The sequence below is a fragment of the Aquila chrysaetos genome, chromosome 17, assembly GCF_900496995.4.
Source record: "Aquila chrysaetos chrysaetos chromosome 17, bAquChr1.4, whole genome shotgun sequence".
Taxonomy (NCBI): domain Eukaryota; kingdom Metazoa; phylum Chordata; class Aves; order Accipitriformes; family Accipitridae; genus Aquila; species Aquila chrysaetos.
Genome location: NC_044020.1, coordinates 12,210,993 through 12,229,861, shown reverse-complemented (window position 1 = coordinate 12,229,861; position 18,869 = coordinate 12,210,993). Strand labels below are relative to the sequence as shown.

Below are 18,869 nucleotides of genomic sequence, written 5' to 3'. Positions count from 1 at the left end.
AGGTCACTGTTGTTAGCAGTTTCAGGCGGCAACTTTTCAAGTGGAGGTAATACTTTTTCAGGGCTATTTTCCTGTTTGAAGTGAAATTCCTCAAAAAAAGGAGGGGAAGGACTGTTTCCCAGAATGCATTTCAGCCTGGCTCTGCACCCGCTGGGGACCACACAGTTGTTTTTATTGACTTGAGCAGCAGAAGACCAGGCCTTCTGCATGACTCGGTGGAACTCGGGTCACTACTTTACTGCCAGGGATTTATGACCCTAGCTTTTAGTGATTGTTTTGAAAGTCTTCGCTTCAGAATATTATGTATTTAGAAGAAGCTGAATGAGAAACCTGCTATAGTGTCATGTTTAAACTCTTTGACCTTGTTTTCAAGTCCTTGCAAAACAGAACTCACCTCCAGCTTGTAGCTCTGCTCTTATTGATTATCATTTTGAGTCCTTCAGGCATTTTGCTGTGCCCAAAGCGCTGTATGCTTTTCAGAACAAATAATGTGACATGACAGAGAGCTGCTGAACTGACTCCACTCTCTCTAGGCTGTCAGCGCAGGGCAGAGCCCTGTGCTTGTGCTAGAGGAGACCCATGTGGATAAGTGGAGGGGCTGGTGCATTTTCTCCCAGTAGGACCACTTGTCCAGCATGTGAGCCGATGTCTAAACATAGGAGTCAAACACTTAGCCTGGAGCAACCGATGCCTGTATTTTTCCTGGTCAGAGCTGCGTGTCCGGGGAAGGACATGGCACAGCCGGGCTGCGGGACATGCGTGAGCCCTTCTGCCCTAATCATCCATCACTGTAGGAGACAAGACAGTAGGTGGGATGAACCTTCATTGGGTCCTCTTGACTGTTTTTCTATTTCTTGACTGTGGAGAAAGCTCTATAAATCTAGTTTATTCTTTCTGAGCTGGAGATGAAGGACCTCACTTGTCAGGTAAGAGGAAACTGCCAGTATGGTCTGCTACTCCTCTATCATCCTACCCCAAGTATATGAAATATGAGATGTGATCATCTAGCTACAGTATCACTGCAGAACTGTGGCAGCAAGAACAGGGGAAAGAGCACAGGGAGAGCAGGATATATACATACTTTTTTAAGATAGCAGCTTACCTACTGTTTTTTGTCTCAGAAAAAAAGTGAGTCAAAATGGCTTCTGCTAAGCCTAATTTGTTATGTCTCCAGGCATAGCTAATTATCCTGACTTAGCCCAGCTCTGAATTCTTCCCAGGGGTTTTGGTGCTATTTCTTCTGTTTTGATTTATAAATTGTCTTTATTTTACTTTCCTCCTACATGTTCTGTATAATCTTTTTGCTCCCTGCCTTACTGAGGAGACAGGAGCTGGTGTGACAGTGCTATCGCAAGGTGTACAACAGAAAGGGGATCTGTTAACCAAAGCCTTTGCTTCGTGTGTCCAGCAATGCTTTTCTTCTGGTGTCTGCCTCATGGGCTATGTGAAATGGTCTCTTCTCCCCAGAAGGCTTTTTTGTGCTGATGCTTCTGGGCTTGCCCGCAACCATCCTTGGGCGAGAGGAGTTGTGAGGCTTGGGGCTGGCTCCATAGCTCTGAGGGCTTTGGTTACAGCGTTCATCTCGCAGCAAGGAGTTTTCTGGCTTCTCCACTGATATACCAGAATGAATTACAGTTATTTTCTGGTTCAACCATTCCCTTCACAGTTGACACACTTTTTCTAATCTCAGCGACAAATTCTGGGGGGGAAGGAAATCCATCTGCTGTAATCATGGGGTGTCAATTGTAGTAAGCAGGAGCTGATACTGCCATTAAGCCTGGGCTTGGGATACCATCTCTGTTCAGGACTCTTTAGAAACCTTAGTTAATGAGTCCCCCAAGCATCCCATGGGGCAAATGGGTACTGTTTGCTTGGAAGACAAGACTGCCAAGCGTAAGCAACTCAAGCAAGGCCAGCTTTAACTGCTAGAGCATGCCAACCTCTTCATAGCATTGCTTTGTTTCCTGATATACCCACTCAGTTTTTCTTTTTTTTTTTTTTAATGTGTGCATCTGGGAATGGTTTTGTCAACAGACTTCTCTGGGAGACTGTAGCACTGGTCGCCCTTACAGACCCTGGTAGAGGCTTAAATTCGGCTCTGTGTAAAATGGGCTGAGAACTGGTAAGAGTCAACATCATGCCAGTCCCAGACCCTGTCTTCTGCACCGGCTGAGGGCAGATGCTGATGGGAGAGGGTAAAACCAGGAAAAGTAGGGAGTGATGTTTCCTTGGAAGAATCCCTCAACCTCCAACAACATGCAGCTCAGGGATTTTCTGAACAGCAGTGGTAGGTCCCGGTGGATTTTCCTTCCATTATTTTTCCTCTTAATTTCCTTTTTGAAGTCATGTAAACTCTTAACATCCAGCATGTTCTGCGGTGGGGAGTTGCTCCATAGGTGTACATTTTGTGGAGTATCACCTTTTGCTCTTTTTGAACCTACCACCTGCTGTCTTGATTTAATCCCCCCTAGTTCTTGTGTCAGAAATGGTGAATACTCATATTCTATGACACTGATAAGTTTATAGGCCCCTGTCAGTCACCTCTTCCACAGGATGATGGATCCTAGTTCATTTAGCCTTTCCTCACATGGAAGATGTTCCACACTTTTGAACATCCTTTTGGCTCTCCTCCATGCCTTTTTCTGACTTTGCAATAGCTTCTGTAAGGGGAAGGGAGGACTGCACTTAGTTTTCAAGACATGAGTGCAATATCAGTTTAGACAATGGTGTAATAATGTAGCCTGTTCTCATTTTCTTTCTGAATTGTTTTGGTGTGCTGGTTATATACCTCTTAGGGCCTAAAATCAATGGAAATATTCATTAAACTTTTAGTCAGACTTGTCCAATTAATCCTCAGGACTTTGGAGTCCTGCCTTAGTGGGATTTCAGTGGTTCGCAGGCTGGCCGTAGTCACTAGCAAGCATCACCTGAATACACCTGGCAATTACAGTATCACATGTGACATGGTGTACAAGGAGGTGCTGAGCAGATCAGCAATTTCCTTGCCAGGCATTGTAGGTGCACAGCTGTGATCACGGCTGTGTCACCGCAGTGGCAGGGGCTTAGGGCACAGGATTGCAATGTGGGGCACATCCGTAGCAGAGGTGCCGTTGCGAAGCTACGCTGTCACAGCCATGCATGGCTGGCTGGGCCACACGATCTCTCAGATGGCTCCGTGGCTGGTGCAGCCAGTTTTGGGCCGCAGGCCTGGGGGATGTGGCACCTCCATCATGCCCTTCTCCACCATCGCTCAGACATGCCAGATATATTTCTGGAATGCTTTGTGGTGGGTCACCCACAGGCTGTGACTTCCCTGCATGCATACTGGTCCTGGAGCTTTTTTTGCAGAGCAGGTGTTGGGATGAAGAGGAGATAGGATGAGAGTTGAGGGGTTTGCTATGTGCTGGTAAAAACCAGATCTGAGCCTGTCATTAGCAGTTTGCATGACCATCACTCCTCAGTAGGGCGGCTGTGGAGCAAGGCAAAATCATCCCCCTTTTTCTGTCTGGGGAAAGCAGGGAGGCATGGACAGGCTGCCCTGATGTGCACCAGTCTATCCAGTGAGTCCACCTCAGACCCAGCAAGGCCCTCCCCTAAGCCTGCTACACTAACACAGGATACCTTCTTTCCCTACTTTCTCATCAGGAGCTTTGCCAGTGCTTCCCACTTCACCCACGCTTGGCCAGGGTAGAGGCTGCCCTTCCTGCTCCTCCAGCCCCTGAGCAAGAGTGGCCGTACCTCTGAGTCACCATGGGCAAGATGGACAACACCTCCGTGGAGCTGAACTCTCCCTCTGAGGTGAAGCAGGCAGCCCTGGAGGAATCGGAGCCCATCGCCCCGGAGGCTGTGAGCACCAAGAAGAAGAAGGAGATCCCAGACAGAGGTTCCTGGAAGGGGAGATTTGACTTCTTGCTGTCCTGTGTGGGCTATGCCATTGGGCTGGGCAATGTCTGGCGCTTCCCGTATCTCTGCGGCAAGAACGGAGGAGGTGAGAGAAACGCACAGCACCTGCTCTCACCCCTAAGCAGCCTTGTCCCCTGAATGGGCTTCAGTTTGGTGGGGGTCTGGGCAAGCAGCTGGTCCCCTGGCTGAGAGCGCTCCCTCATGATGTGAGTTATTAAGCTGTCGGGAGGCTAGTTTCCACAGTCTGTGGCCTTTACTAGCAAGTGCAGGTTGGGAAGAAGCAGCCCAAAGAAATATAACAAAAAGTTTGATTTTTGTCAAGCTTCTGCAGTCCAAATTTGCAGGGCTACAACAAAGGGTGTCTGGGGACCTCATTTATTTACAAGGAGGGCTATGCACATAGGTACCCAGCTGGCTGCTGGGGCGTTCCCAGGGAAATCAGTTTATATCTGCTAATGGTGGGGTTCTCCTCAGTCTAGTGTATTCTCAAGGGGTAACAGTTTTGCATCTGAGTTTGGGTCACATGTCTGAGGAGTTTTGATCAGAAGCTTTGCATGGGCCATAGCAGGGCCATGTAGACATATATTCAAGCATGCATACATATGTACATGTCCACAGGCACAAGTAAGTGTCATCATCTATGGAAGGAAATTAGCTTTGACTTACTACAGTGCTGTGAGAAAGGTCACAGTTATCATTTCCATCCTAATGTTTGGAAAACAGAGGCCACAAGAGAAGGCAGCAGCTGCCAAAGGACTTACAGTAACTGTTATGCAGCTGGTAGCAGTGCCCTCCTCTGTGGACAGTTAACACCAGCTTTTTTTACTCTTTTTATTATTGCCCCACTACATCCTTTCCTTACCACTCCTCAGCTGAGACTTTGCCAAACCGTTGCAAGGCTAGAGAAAGGCAAGCAGATGGGGAAACAGTGCTGGGCTAGAAATCAAGAGATCTGGGAGATCAGCTCCCTGCCCAGCTACAGACTTTCTGCATGTCTTGGACCCAGTCAGAAAATACACCCTTGTGCCTCAGCTCCCCTCTAAAATGGTGCTATTTCTTCCGCCTTGGTAGGGATGTGCTTGTGTGGAGGGGAATATGGCCTGCTTTGATGTCAGTAGAGCAGAGGCTCGCTCTTCTCCTCCCCCATGTCCAGCTCTCCCATTGTTTGTGCCTGTTACTGAAATAACTTTCACTCCCCCCTGAAGTGCTGCTCACCTCCTTGAACCATTTCTCAGACTTCCCGCACAAGTCCAAACCCCTTCACCTCACCTTTAAGGCTGTGTATATAATTTTAGTATCGCCTGCTAGTCTTGCCATGTTGTTCTTTGCTTCCCTCTTAGCTCTTTACTGTCCAGAGTCCCTGTCCCCAGTGCCACATTCATTCATGCTGCTCTGAGGGTTTCTTCTCATGCATCTTCTCCACACCTTTTTTCTTTTCCTTTTGCCTTGAATTCCCTTTTCAAAACCTGCTTTGCCTCTGGCTCTTATGAGAGCTTATGAATATGACTTCTCCTCATATTGCCAGCCCGTTTCTGCTGCCCATGCTATAGGTGGTGTAGGATGTTCTTCTCCCACCCTGGAAAAGAGGAGAAGGGTCTGGCTCCCTGCAGCTGTCTGTCCATATAGTTCCACAGCATTTAGGGAGATCTTGGCCCTTTCTCTAAAGCACATGGAGCGAGTCCCAGTGGGGGACTGGACAGTATCCACTCTGACAAGATGATTTCTAATTCAGTATTTCATTTTGTGCAGAGGCGCGAGTGTGTGGCTGAGCCAGGTGAGGTTTGTGGGGATCAGCCAGGTCTACCTAGGGGAGCCTGTGACACCATCGCCAGAGCTGTGGTGCCGGTCTGCCATTTTTATCTAGCCACACTATGGCACCTGACTGTGCTAGCCCTCCTCATAAGACATTAGCCCCGTGACTAAGTCCCAGCACTGGTTTTTAGCCCAGTCTCTGCCCTGTGATTGCTGTGCCATCTCAAACACACCAGATCCATGCTGCCTGTGGCTCTGTCTCCTCAAACATAAAGGTGGGGATGACAATATCTATGATCAGATGAGGGGTGTTTTGAAGCTAAAATTAATCCTATTTATAAAGTCAGCTGAGATCCTAGGACGGAGGGTGCTGTGGGGTGTGGAGCGCAACTATTAACGTTAGCAATGGCACACAGGGTGATCTCTGCCCCGGCAGCTGCAGGCACGCAGAAGGATCAGCCAGCTGCGAGCAAAAACACCGGACAGATAAAGTGCAGCAATCGGCGCCTGCCTCCTCTCAAACGCCCTGCCTCGCTTGTCTGTTCATGCCGTTCGTGGCAGCCTGTATCACTTGTTCCTCTCACCCCTACCCAGTCTGGCTGTTCACAGGCACGACTGTTCCCGCAGCCGGCAATAATGAGCAGCAAGTGGAGGCTGCTGATGCCGGAGACAGGCGGGAGAGCTGACGCACAAAAGCGTCACTGGGAGCCGATGCGGAGCAGCGAGGCAGGGTCGCAAGGCATCTGATTTGCAATTGGGTGGGCACCATCTTGGCTCTGTCCCAATGGAGGTGCCTCCGGAGCAGAGCAGACTGTGGGTGGGACTCTAATTTTAGCGTCCTGCATGTGCGCTGCTCAGAGCACGGTCGTGTGGGCTGCTTCCATTACGCACAGGCAAATTGAACTGAATGGAAATATTGTCGTCTCACTTACCGCTGTCACATTGTATCAGCTCATGGCTGATTTCCTCAGCATTGTAATCGGGCACATAATTAGGGGATATTCAGCCAGGGTACAGCAGCCCAGCGCAAGGCCCATCTGCTGCAGGGAGCAGGCTTTAACCCAAAGTGATGCCTGGGCTCCCTGCTGGCTCTGCACACAGCTGAATGTGCCCAGCTATGACTAACGCTCCAGCCTCTACACTGATTTCTAACCTCATGCAGTCCTTCTGATGTCAACAGGATTTTACCGGACTCTAAATTGACTCTAAATGCAGCTCAGTAGGTGCTAAAAATTGTCTGTGAGATCCTGAGCTTGAATAACTTGAGAGAAGAACATTTCTTTAAATAAGCATCATGCATTTCTCATTTACACGTTGAGACTCCAAGCAACGGCATGTAACAGCTTGTAATGCTCAACTTTTGATCCGTGGGCAGTGTTCGCCATTTTAAGGATTAATTATTATTCCTTGCTGTACAGCATTAGGAGCTGGAGATGGCAGGCAGGTTTGGGGCTGCACAGTGAGTGCAAGGCACTGTGTGATCCTTCCCTGCCTCCAAGGGCCAGTGCCCTGAGCAGGCAGGGCAGGACCAGCACCATCACCCCTTTGACCCATGGACAGTGGAGACAAGTTTGGACTCTCCCAAGGTCACACACGATCATTTGTAGCAGGCCCAGGAACTGAACCAGACCTTTCAGCAGCCCATCCAGGGCCAGAGATTAAAGACGATCCCTTTCTCTCTGTGCCAAGGATTTAGTCACAGGCATGCAAACTTTAGGTACAAATTTCAGAACTGATTTCCCCTCCAGCTGTAGAGCACCCAGGGATGTTATCCGTGCCTGCTGGGGGACCTGACCCTCCAGAGTGGCAGTGTCATTGCCAACAGCCCTCCGTTCAAGGTTGCTGTCTGGTTTGTAGATTTTCCCCTATTCTAGGGGATTTTTGTCAAGCCAGGATAAATGACCTGGGTCCAAAAGTTTGTCTGTTTTTTTCTCAATAGTCTAATAAAATCTTTCACTCACAAACCTTCCTGGCCTGCTGTAGATGAAAAATGCAGGATCATCAGGGCTGTGGCCAAATTGCTTTAGCTGCTTGCACAGAAGCGAGCAAGGCAGTGTGACTGCTGAGAAGCTCAGTCTCCAAACTCTACAATGAGGCACAACAGTAGCAAGGCAGCATCTGTGTCCTCAGAGCAGACCCTGGCTTCCTGCAGGGCTCCTCAGGGGCTGGACCTTGCAGGCTGCGGCGGCTAGCGAGAGCGCAGGGGAGGATGCTGAGCAGGCAGTGCTCCTCCTGCAGTGATGCTCAAAGCCGTTCGCTCCTCCACGCCAGGCGGCTGCTGAAGCCAAGAGCCCGTGCTTCCACGCCAGCTTGCAATTCAGGCTTATGGTCATTGAGCTGCTGGCCCGGAGCGCGTTTCCTCCCCACCACCCGCCGCCAGCTCCTCTTGCACGCTGCCTCCCACGGACCCCCACACCGGGTGCTGGCGCCTGCCTCTCCCGGCTGGGCTCTGCTCCCCGCTTGGCAGGCAGGCGTCCCCAGCTGGGTGTCCCCTGAGCCAGCATCCCTGGCTGTGCCTTGCTGCTTCCCTGCCCTTGGAGAGCAGCTGCTGGAGCCTGGCTCTGCCAGGTGCAAGCTGGGCTGCGGCTCTCCAGAGTGGCTTTGCTTGCTAGCTCCGTGTTTGCTTTCCCACTAATATCTGGAGAAGAAGACTCAGACTGACAGCTCAGCCCTCCGGCTAGCGCAGAAACCAGTGCCGTCCCGAACACGGCCAGCTGCTTCTGAGCAAACTGAGTGTCCCCTCTCTCTCCCCAGCCAGCATCTTCTGCAAGAGTTTGTCCTCCTCAGGAATGATGGCATGCTCCAGCACATGCATGAGGAAGCTGGAAAATGAGCTTTATCCCAGGTCCTAGAAGTCAGGATGACCTGAACATGTACACACGGCAAGACTCTCCTATTCTGTTTGCTCTTCTAATAATGGGGTACAAGTAATACCTCTAGTGAACAGCTGCACTGCCTCATTTCTAGTGATGAGATGATTTCCATAGGGTCCATAAAGAAGAATAATGGTTTCACCGGGAATTTTAAGGTTAAAAGCTAGAACAAGTGTGGAGAGGTCTATAGGGCTGTTACAAGAGCAAATACAGTCTTAGCCACAGTTTCCTTAAAAGACTGAAATAGGTATAAACAAAGTAAGTAGTGGCCAATGCCAGATATTCCTGTGCTCTTTTCCCTCAAGGTGAAGAACTGGGAGCTGCTGCAGGTAAGACAGAAAACATTAACAAGAACAAGTTATCCATGTCAGTGTCCAAGCTTTTGGGTTTCTTGTCAGATTGGGCTTAGCATTGCCTAAATATCTAACAACAAAGTGAGACTGGCATCACATAGCTAGTGATGCCAGTATATATGTATATATGATACATATATATTCATAGTGATAGGAGCAGATAAGGGCAAGGCAGTGATGATCTTAATGGGAGACTCACTGAACACACCAACTCCAGTTGCAAACTGTCACCTCCGAGCAAGTCTGCTCCTCATCACGTGGGTGCTGCAGAACAAGAAACCACAGCTGGAGGCATTTACTTCTTGGTAAAAGGGGGAGCCGTCTGATAGCATTGCTCCTTCTTTCAGGGGCCTTCCTCATTCCCTATTTCCTGACACTGGTGTTTGCTGGGATTCCTCTCTTCCTGCTGGAAACTGCTCTGGGCCAGTATACCTCTGTCGGCGGACTGGGAGTCTGGAAATTAGCACCCATGTTTAAAGGTACTGTACTGCAAGTTTGTGAAGGCGACGGCACATAACTACAGACAAAAAGCCTTTAATGGTTTGGGAATCAAATCAGCAAATCCCTGGGGACTGGGATGGGGTGGCAGGTGAGGGGAGTTTTTTTCCCTCTGTCTTTATCAAGCTGTCCTTGACCCTGATGTCCGCAGTCACTATCATCACTGTGCTTTGTTCAAACAGTCTTGTGTGGTGACAAGGCACTTTATGAGCAGCAGGGACTGTGATGGAGGGGCTCTGGTTGCAGAAGACCTGCCCCAAGCCTTCCCATGTGGGCTTACTTTAATTGCATGGGAAAGCTGTAGATAGGAGACACGAACCTGTTGCTGTGTCTGGAGCAGCAGCATTCTGGAAACCAGTGGTGATTTAGAAATGCCTTGGATGTGGGAGAGAGCAATTCTGCCGGGGAAGTGACCAGATGTTGTTTTCATGGAGCTCTGTCCCTAAAGTACCTGTAGCATACTGAAAGGTACCAGTGGAAATGGGTGGGTGAGAGATGTGAGGGAACAAGCCACCCTTGCTGACCAGTTCAGTGTAGCTGTATCAGGTGCTGCGTCGATAAGCTGGTTCGATTTTTCTCTGCCACAAAACCTGTTGTGATGTCCGTGAGTGCAGTTGGGCACCAGAGACCTGGATTGAAGCTGCTCTCTGCCTTCATTCGCAGGAGTGGGGCTGGCAGCTGTGGTTCTCTCCTTCTGGCTGAACATCTACTACATTGTCATCATTGCCTGGGCTCTCTACTATCTCTTCAACTCTTTCACCACGGTGAGTCACAGACATATCTACAGCATGGCATTGTCTGTGCTATGGGTCCTTACTCCCTGCTTTTCGTGGAAGAGTTGTTTATGCCACAAAACACGCTTGTAGTTTGTGCAAAGGGCCTTCTTCAGCACCCTGCTGGACCCTTCCCAAAGAGGTTCATCAGCCCTGGAGGCAGTCGTGTAGTGCTGATGGGTACTGATGCTTGTCCTCTGGAGGGGATGGTCCCAGCCCCTCTCTGGCACCTGTTGCCAATTACATCAGACGTTAAAACCCACCCTGTGTCTCTGTCAGGTTTCCAGAGCTGTGTGAATCTAAGAGCTGCACATTTCCACAACTGTTTTTGTCACAACATGTTCTTATTGCCCAGGACCTAGTCCTGACCTTAATTAGTCCTCATTTATGCTTCTCTTGACAAATGAAATCCCTGGGGGGGGGGCGGTTCTGCTGAGAACAATGATTCAGAAAGCATTTAGACATCTGCTTGTGACTGTCCCTTAGCATGTACTTTAGTGTTGTGGTTTATAGTGGCTTCCTCTTCCATAGCAGGGTCTTCTACCATACAAGGTCAGAATCACACCCCACATTAACTTCTTGGTAGCTGAATGATTAATTTCAGCCTAGCAGCTGGGAAGAGCTCCCTTAACTCTCTGAGCACCTGCAGCCTTAAAGACATCAACTCTGTGGTTCAAATGGGATTTTTTTCATTTAGGTATAACCCTGAAATGCTGTTACGAACATTGTACATCCAGTTTCACTTTTTGTTTGATCAAAAATTTCAAGTATCTATCAAGACTTTTGCTAAAATATTCTGTTTGGCATTCCCACCTGTGTTTCTACCATCAATACTCACTGTAGGCTCCTGGGTCCAGAATAAAATTGTCAGTCGTGGATGATTAGGTGCACCCTTGGGGGATTCCCAAATGAACAAAAGTCTACCCCAAAAGAACACATCCCCATTCTGCCCTGGGCAGGATGCTTCTCAGGATGAGGCTTTGGTACAGTCAGGTGTCACACATCTGACTGGTGACAGTGCTCGTCTCTACACAGGCAGCTCCAGATGTTTGGCCCAAGGCCTTCTTTTTTTCCAGAGATAATTCCAGATTCCCCAAAGGAGCCAAAGTACAAATAAAAAAGCTCGGCTGATGCCTGTCCCCTATTCCTCCTAAATTTGACTAGAAGTATTTTGAACCTGAACAGGAACCCAGCTTGCCTTCTGTAGTTTCTGTCCTCTGAAATTCGGAGGAAATGAAGCACCAACAAACCATCCCCCTGCCTGGCCCTCCTTATAAGAGCTGCACAGCGTCTCTGATGTGCAAACTGCTTGGTTGAAGGGCTGCTGTGCTGCTCTGCTTGAGCCATTGCATTTGCTTCAGTGCAATTAGCAAGTCCACAATGAAATCACCGGGTGGGTGCAAACAGCCTGGCTGTCCTGTCCCCACCTGCCCCTCCCATAGCCCTTCTTCTGCCAAGCCAGCACGCATGTTAGGAGGTATCATCTGCTGGAGTGAACTGATTTAGATGCGGGATGAAGGCAGCACTTAAAGGCAGTGATGCCACAAAGCACTTAAAACAGATAATATTTCTAAAGGGGTCTGTGTTCGTGGATGAATAGGAATGGATACAAACATCTTCCTAAAGCTTTGTTGAGCTGGAGCCTGAGGTCTTGTCTGCAGAGGAAAATAATCCAGAATAGCCGTTCTGCATTTATCTACATGCACTGCACTTGGGAAATGAGATTGCTGCACATGGAGGCATATCTGAGCTGCTCTTGTTGGGCTGCCTCGGCTGTGGCACTACACAGCATGGGTGAGTTGCCCTGTGTGCTCGCACAGCCTCTGACGCTGCGGTTTCATCGCTTGCAGCACCAGAGCTGATTGTATTAAATCTGTAGCAGTGTGCTGCCGTCACATTGCTACCTACAGTGTAAATATCTCCCAGGAATCCCTTTGTGCTCCTTATAATCAGGGCAGGGGACAGCATGAAATAACTACTACGCTTTAAATTTACTCCTGGGCTTATGTTACAGTAGTTTATTCGTGTAGACAAACCATTAGCCCCCATTCTCAATGCCATGTTGCTTTTTAAGCATTGAAGCTTGGTATAAATGAGAGATAGGAAACAAATCAGTGTTTATTCTTTGTGCACTAAGTTCCAACCACTTGTTGAGTGAAGCTAGCCAAAAGCTGTAATGATTATAAAAACAATATCCCCCAGTAGCTATTTTAATTAGTAGCTATTAATTACCAACAGTTAATTCGAAATGGCTTTCTATCTGGGGAATTGCTAACAATTTATTATTGCTACAGCATTGCCCTAATCACATCGTGGTATTGTTTCCTGGAAAATCCGTGTCACAACTTATCATTATTCTGGAAAATTGTTTCAGGCTTTTCGATGCAAGGTCCCTGCCCATCCAGAGGAGCCGCCCATCCTCTTTACAAAAAAAATGGGGTTTCAGTTTAAAAGAAGCCAAATTTCGCTTCTCGCCGCTGGCCTTGGGAGATGCCACATTAATGATAACCCTGCTGTCCTTATGCTGGTGCAGGACCTGCCATGGCAGAGCTGTGGAAACGCCTGGAACACCGACCGCTGCTTCTCCAACTACTCCCTGGGCGACACCACCAACCTCACCAGCGCCGTCACCGAGTTCTGGGAGTACGTCCACAGCCTGCCTACACCAGGTTTCTCACCCTCACCGCGGCCATCACGCCTGCTCGCCGGGGCTGTGGCCGTGCCCGCTGGCACCTTTCCTCGGACAGCCTTGGCAGGAGGGCGTCAGAGCCGGCCATCGGCCAGGGTGGGCATGGGCATGGAGCGTGCTGTGCAGCTGCAGGTCAGATGGATAGAGAGGATAGCGGCCTCTGCGCCTCTCTTCTCCTTCCTTTATCCCATCACGACGAGCCTCAGGTCCCTTGAGGGTTTTGTGGGCTCTCGTGCTTTGCACCTGGCGCTTCGCCCTCCAGCTGCCGCCAGCATCTCCGATCCCTCTGCCGCCAAGGGTCGGACATCCCCTTAACACAACTTCTCCCCCCCAGGAGGAACATGCACCAGATGTCTGGGGGCCTGGGGGAGCCCGGCACCATCCGCTGGCCCCTGGCCGGCACACTGGCCCTGGCCTGGCTGCTGGTCTACTTCTCCATCTGGAAGGGCGTGGAGTGGACGGGCAAGGTACGGTGCGAGGACCGCCTGTTTCGGTGCTGCCTCTCATTGCCACGCTCGGGTCTTGGCTGTTGAAATGTCCTCCGGACTCAATTTTCTTTGAGTGCCTATAACTAAGGTTATGGTGTTTTGAGGCAGTATTGCAGTAGATGCTATTAAATTCCTGACATTTACCTTTCACGGTCGTAAAAAATGCTACTGTGTTTATGGTAATTTTCATTCTAAGCATAGAGAATAGCTCTTCCCTGTAAAGTCATGGGTCTGAGCGCTTAGTCTCTCTGGGAAGAGATTTTCAGAGATTACTTACAATTCCCACCTTGGGACAGCCCTTTGAGAGAGCGAGGCCTCTTCTGGGCTCCCCCTTTTGAAAATCATTGTCTCTTAAAATGCTGCTGGTGGAAAAAAACCTCACCACCTCCTTTGAAAATTTTCCTGTTGCCCTTTGGGTATTGGTGGGAGACCTTCAGATCAGAAGCACGTTGTTATTCACTGTGTAGCATTTCAGACTAGCACAGCAGAAAGGTAATTGGTTAGTTTAGTGAAACAGCGATGCTGAGATACTGAGATGTGTTATTTAGAGCACAGCGTGAAGTAGCGGGACATTATTATGAAAGGAATAATCTAGAGGGGAGATCAGAAAGAAGCGCTTCAGGTGTAGGTCACCTAAGCTGTTAACTTCTGCAGCGGCTTTCAAACAGGTTTTAGCTACGCAGCCGCAGCAAAGCCCTGGTGATTGCCCGTGCAGGCCTTGTGATGAGGGATGGCATGTACCTGCAAGTCCCTGAAACAGTGCTGAAAAGAAAGCGGCGGAGTCAAGACAACTCACGTTGCTTGATGCATTGGACTAGAGAAACACCAGCTTTTGCTCTGCAAATAAGGATGTGATGACTTAAAGGGATTACTTTTGTGGACTAAATTTATCCCTGTGCAATTCCCTTGTCTTTGGGCAATTCATCCAGACTTTAGCATGCTACTTTCGTGATCAGTGTGTCCTTGCATGTCATTGGCAGGGAGAAACCTCAAACAGCCAGAAACATTACTAGCATAGGAACGGGAGACAGAAAACACCAGGAAATGCTGCCAAAACCAGCGGTGCATGGGGAGCCCATCTCCTTCGCAGGGGGACACGCTGGATGCAATGCCACCACGGGCAGGAAAGCTGCTGGGCACTGGTGGGCTCATGGCTTCTCTCCCACGATGTCTTTCGCAGGTGGTGTATTTCTCAGCCACCTACCCCTACTTCATGCTTTTCATCCTCTTCTTCCGGGGAGTCACGCTGCCGGGAGCCAAGGAGGGGATCCTCTTCTACCTCACGCCTGACTTCAGAAAGCTCTCTGACTCCGAGGTTTGTAGCCTAGTGAGGAAAGCTCCTACCTCCCGGTTGTCTCCATATTAGTCTTCCCTGGGCACTTCCCTTGAATATTTTAAGTATTAAAAAAAAGCTGGAACTGTTCCCTATTCAAGCAGTCACAGCCCTCACAGGCTGAGACAAAGCTGAAGGGCAGGACCTTTGCGGGTGGAAATCTGTGCAGCAGCTCTGTTGTACTCAAGCAGTGTTATCCATAGGGCGGGGGGGGGGGGTCAGAAATTACCCCAATGAAGGAAAATCCCTTCTGGGCTGGAAATGCCTCATTTCACTGACCATCCCAGGGCAGGTGATTTGGTCTTGATCTGGTGGTCCCAGAAAAAGGATTGTGTGGTGTTGCTGGCATGGGGGTCTCAGAAGCAGCACAAGCACAACAGTACACACAACAGCAATTTTTGGGAGTGTTTAAATGACGAGTGGTGGCCAGTAGCATTGCCTTGGTCAGTGGAAGCACAGAGGGAGCCCAGGAGGAGTATGGAGGCTTGCAAAGGCAAGGTTTTTCAGGAGACACATACTCTGCCTTTTGCAGCAGCAATGCTCCTGTGGCTCCAGAGTCACCAGTCACGTGTGAGCAGGGACAACTGGACACCCATCATTTCCCAAGGGGTCCCAGTGATCCCTCTCGCAAGACACTCACTGTAATTGTACTGCCAGCTACATTGGCTCTAATGCTGGAAACAGGGCTCTCAAGACCAGAAGAGTTATTTAAATACTATGCAATTAAGAAACAAAGAGTCTGCCCCCTTTTCTTGTGCCTTCTAGCCTTTAAGACCTTAAGGCACCGGGACCAGCTTTGCAAGCTGTCCTCTGCAGTTGTTTGCACAAGAAACTCCGTGTTGGAAAATCAAAGACATGCTAGTGGAAGAGGAATAGAGGGGTTGAACATGGGACGTGGGTCTCCGAGGGGAGCAACACCCCTCAGGGAGCAGCTGTGATAAAGCAAGCACACACACAAATTCAGATGATGCGCGAGTCCTTTCTGACCTGCACCAGGGGCTGAGGGACGCGGTTCAGAAAATGGGATGCACAACCCTTCCTCCATTCCCATCCATCCCTGGAAGCAGCCTTGAGCCACAGGTTTCGGAGGGCTGGGGACGTACGTCTGGTGCTAGGCCAGACGGCATTCTTGATGCACTTGCCACGTGGGAAGGATGCAGACCCCCTGCTCCTCCTCCCCGGGGAGCATTGCTCTCTAGCAGGCTCCCTGCTGACACTGCAGGCAGGAGAGGCATACGCCACATCCCCGACTCAGTGCCCTGGTTTAAAGACACCCGGCAGCCCTGTTCCCCCGGGTGGGAGGCACAAGGTCCCTGCTGACCCCGCATCGCTGTGGGACGTGCAGTGGCTCCAGAAGGCGGCATGCCCTGGTCACATCTGTGCGACACAAATGCACAGCATCACCAGCCCGCAGGTAAAGCGGGGCTGCGCCAGCCATCTCAGTTACTCTCCTTTCCACCTGCACCACCATCTCTGAGTTCTACCGTGCCCTGGAGATAGGTGTTCAGAAAGGCACGGAAAAAAGTCTGTTCTTCAGACGTGTTCAGCCCGGTTGGCAGTAACACAGCTACAGGTTTCAAGGTGGCTCCTGGGACATTTCCAGCCGCCGAACCAAGCATTTCCTTGGAGCTTGGGTCAGCAGCCAGCATTGCAGGCACCCGTGGCCCTAGTGACAGGGTGCCCTCAGGTCCTGACCACCCCAGTGGGCTGTATGGCCAAGTCCACAGCCCCACGGTCTGCATCCAGCCCCCTCGCTAGCCCTGCACTGAGCTGCTGCAGGAGACGCGCCTGCAGCATGGAGTCCCTCCCGCTGCACTCCTCTCCCGGCTCCTTCTCCGCAGGTCTGGATGGACGCAGCCACACAGATCTTCTTCTCTTACGGCCTGGGTCTGGGGTCCCTGATCGCTCTGGGGAGCTACAACACTTTCCACAACAATGTCTACAGGTCTGTTGGGTTTTTTCCAGCCTCCTGCATGGCAGGGAGTGCTCGCGGGTGAGGGAGGGGGTCATGGTGAGTCTGGGGTGCCTGATCTCCGACGTCCCCTCGCTGGCAACGTGCAGCCTAAGGCATGCTGCCATCATTGTAGTGGGGCTCTCCTGCCCGCAGGACACTTAACACATCACCCGCGCTACCTCTCCAAGGCACAGGAACAGCTCTCGGCAGGGCTTGGTCTTTTGTTTACCCCACCCTTCACTCCTGGCCTCTTGGTAAGGACCAGCAGGTGGTTTCTTTTCTTTCTTTCTCTCTTCCAGAGACTCCATTATTGTCTGCTGTATAAACTCCACCACAAGCATATTTGCTGGATTTGTTATTTTCTCTATTGTTGGCTTCATGTCGCACATCACGAAGAAGTCGATCTCAGAGCTGGCCTCCTCAGGTAAGCAGAAACCCAAGTTCAAAGGCAACAGCAACCTTTGAGAGCAATTTGTCCGTGAGCATGGGATGCTCACAGGCCTTTCCTGACCGGGACCCAAGCACGCAACCCTTTTTGCACACCCTCCCACCACGATGGGTCTCAGGCACCTGTGGCTGATATTCATTGTACTCTGGCTGCAAGGGACATCTCCGCCTGCTTTTAATGTTCACCTTCTTTTAGTGCTGAATTTTTACGTGCTTTTGCTGCAGTGAAATATTTAGGCCATTTGCTTTCTGAAACCTTCCTGTGGAGAATAGATACTGTCTATGTTTTCAGCAGACGTGATCAAAATTTGGAGTCCCTTTTCCACGAGAAATTTTGAAATTGTAATCTCAGAATAATTTTTAACCAATATGGGACTGTGTCTTTTTGCACAAAGACATATTGTGAAATTGCTGTCTTCCCAGAGAAAGCTTTTATCTCAAGAAACAGCATTTTGTGATGGAAAAAAAAAACATATCAGGAAAGTTATAACCAGTTCTGAATATCAGTTTATTTTTCTAGCAAAGTGCTCTAGCTCCATTTGGCAGCAGTAATTTGATGACTTTCTTGCTTGCAGGAAAAGAAAAGGCAAAGTGTTTCTCCTGTCATTCCTGCCTCCCCATCCTACCCCTGTGCACCCCACCGGGATGGTGTGTCATGGGTGAAGGCTCAGGTTTTTCTAGCTCCTATATTAAATACCTGCAATTCTTCACTGTGATGGTTGTCTCTCTGTTCAGCTGTGCTCCTTAGCTCAGACTTTCCATCAAATGCTTTATAAACATGGGCTCATCCCTCTTTTCATTACCACAGGCCCTGGACTGGCTTTCCTCGCCTACCCGCAGGTTGTCACACAGCTGCCCCTGTCCCCGCTCTGGTCGATCCTCTTCTTCTCCATGCTGATGATGTTGGGTCTGGATAGTCAGGTGAGATGACCCAGGGACAAAGTGGGGTAAGATACGAAGATATCTTCGGATTCAGTGGTGGTGTCCTCATCTGCACCTTGGGACAGTGCTGAGCAGGGTCTTTTCTTACTCTTCATGGTGAGATGCAGCTGCATGAAACAAAACCTCCCGTGTGGTCATCGCCTCTGCACTCTTCCCTAACGTTGGCATATACTGCAAGTGTGGTGGTACCTGACCACTACCCAATGCACCAGTCCTTGTCTTGCTGCCAATTAAAAATAGGAATAATGACCAGTTTCCAGTAGCCCAGCAGAACCAGTCAGCCTTACAGGGCAATCACCGTTTCCCTGGAGGAGGAGAGGATCTCTGGAAAGCTTTTCTCTGTTCAGATCAATTTTTGGCCCTAGTGGAGTGCTGGTGCTGCTACGTGGGCACAGCATGTCCCCATCTTGCTGGGTGACCCTGGCAGCTGAGCTTACAGCCTCTAAATAGAGCTAGTGGGAAACTATCCCTGCCAAAATACTTTTGGGGCAAGGGAAAAAGGAAAAAGATTTCTTTCAAGTAATAACTGCTTTGTTCTTGTAAGACATGATTCCACCAACCCCCAAAATAGGTATGTGAAATAAGGGAATTCAGTATTAACTGCTTCATTTCGTGCCTGCATGATAATAGTTTGTGGTCATCGCAGCTGACTTGGTATTTTGTGAGAAGCTCAGTTTGGATGCTTTGGATTTTCTTACTGTGTCACCTTGACCAAACTACATTTCTTGTGAGGCAAGAAAGTGTCATTACTTTGGCTTACTTTCATAGGTTAGTGTAGAAAGTCTTCATCTTCTCTACTCCCAGGAGCTGGAAGGGGCATCTCTACACAAGGTGCCAGACCCAGTGCTCTGGCACAGCATCGAC

General features: G+C 49.7%; 1 protein-coding gene across 3 annotated transcripts in view; it reads left to right on the top strand.

Moving 5' to 3' along the window:
- LOC115352440 (sodium- and chloride-dependent GABA transporter 1-like) overlaps window positions 1-18,869 on the top strand; it is a 38,918-nt gene that overhangs the window by 6,051 nt on the left and 13,998 nt on the right. For 2 of the 3 annotated variants that reach the window (XM_030040605.1, XM_030040607.1), the window contains 9 exons: window positions 3,646-3,988; window positions 9,229-9,360; window positions 10,043-10,143; window positions 12,686-12,795; window positions 13,176-13,308; window positions 14,510-14,644; window positions 16,504-16,607; window positions 16,916-17,040; window positions 17,872-17,984. In XM_030040605.1, the coding sequence (XP_029896465.1) occupies window positions 3,751-3,988; window positions 9,229-9,360; window positions 10,043-10,143; window positions 12,686-12,795; window positions 13,176-13,308; window positions 14,510-14,644; window positions 16,504-16,607; window positions 16,916-17,040; window positions 17,872-17,984 (1,191 nt within the window). In that variant the 5' untranslated portion in view covers window positions 3,646-3,750. Of the gene's footprint in view, window positions 1-590; window positions 927-3,645; window positions 3,989-9,228; window positions 9,361-10,042; window positions 10,144-12,685; window positions 12,796-13,175; window positions 13,309-14,509; window positions 14,645-16,503; window positions 16,608-16,915; window positions 17,041-17,871; window positions 17,985-18,869 lie in introns of those variants that run through there. The other variant, XM_030040608.1, reaches the window with a different exon arrangement.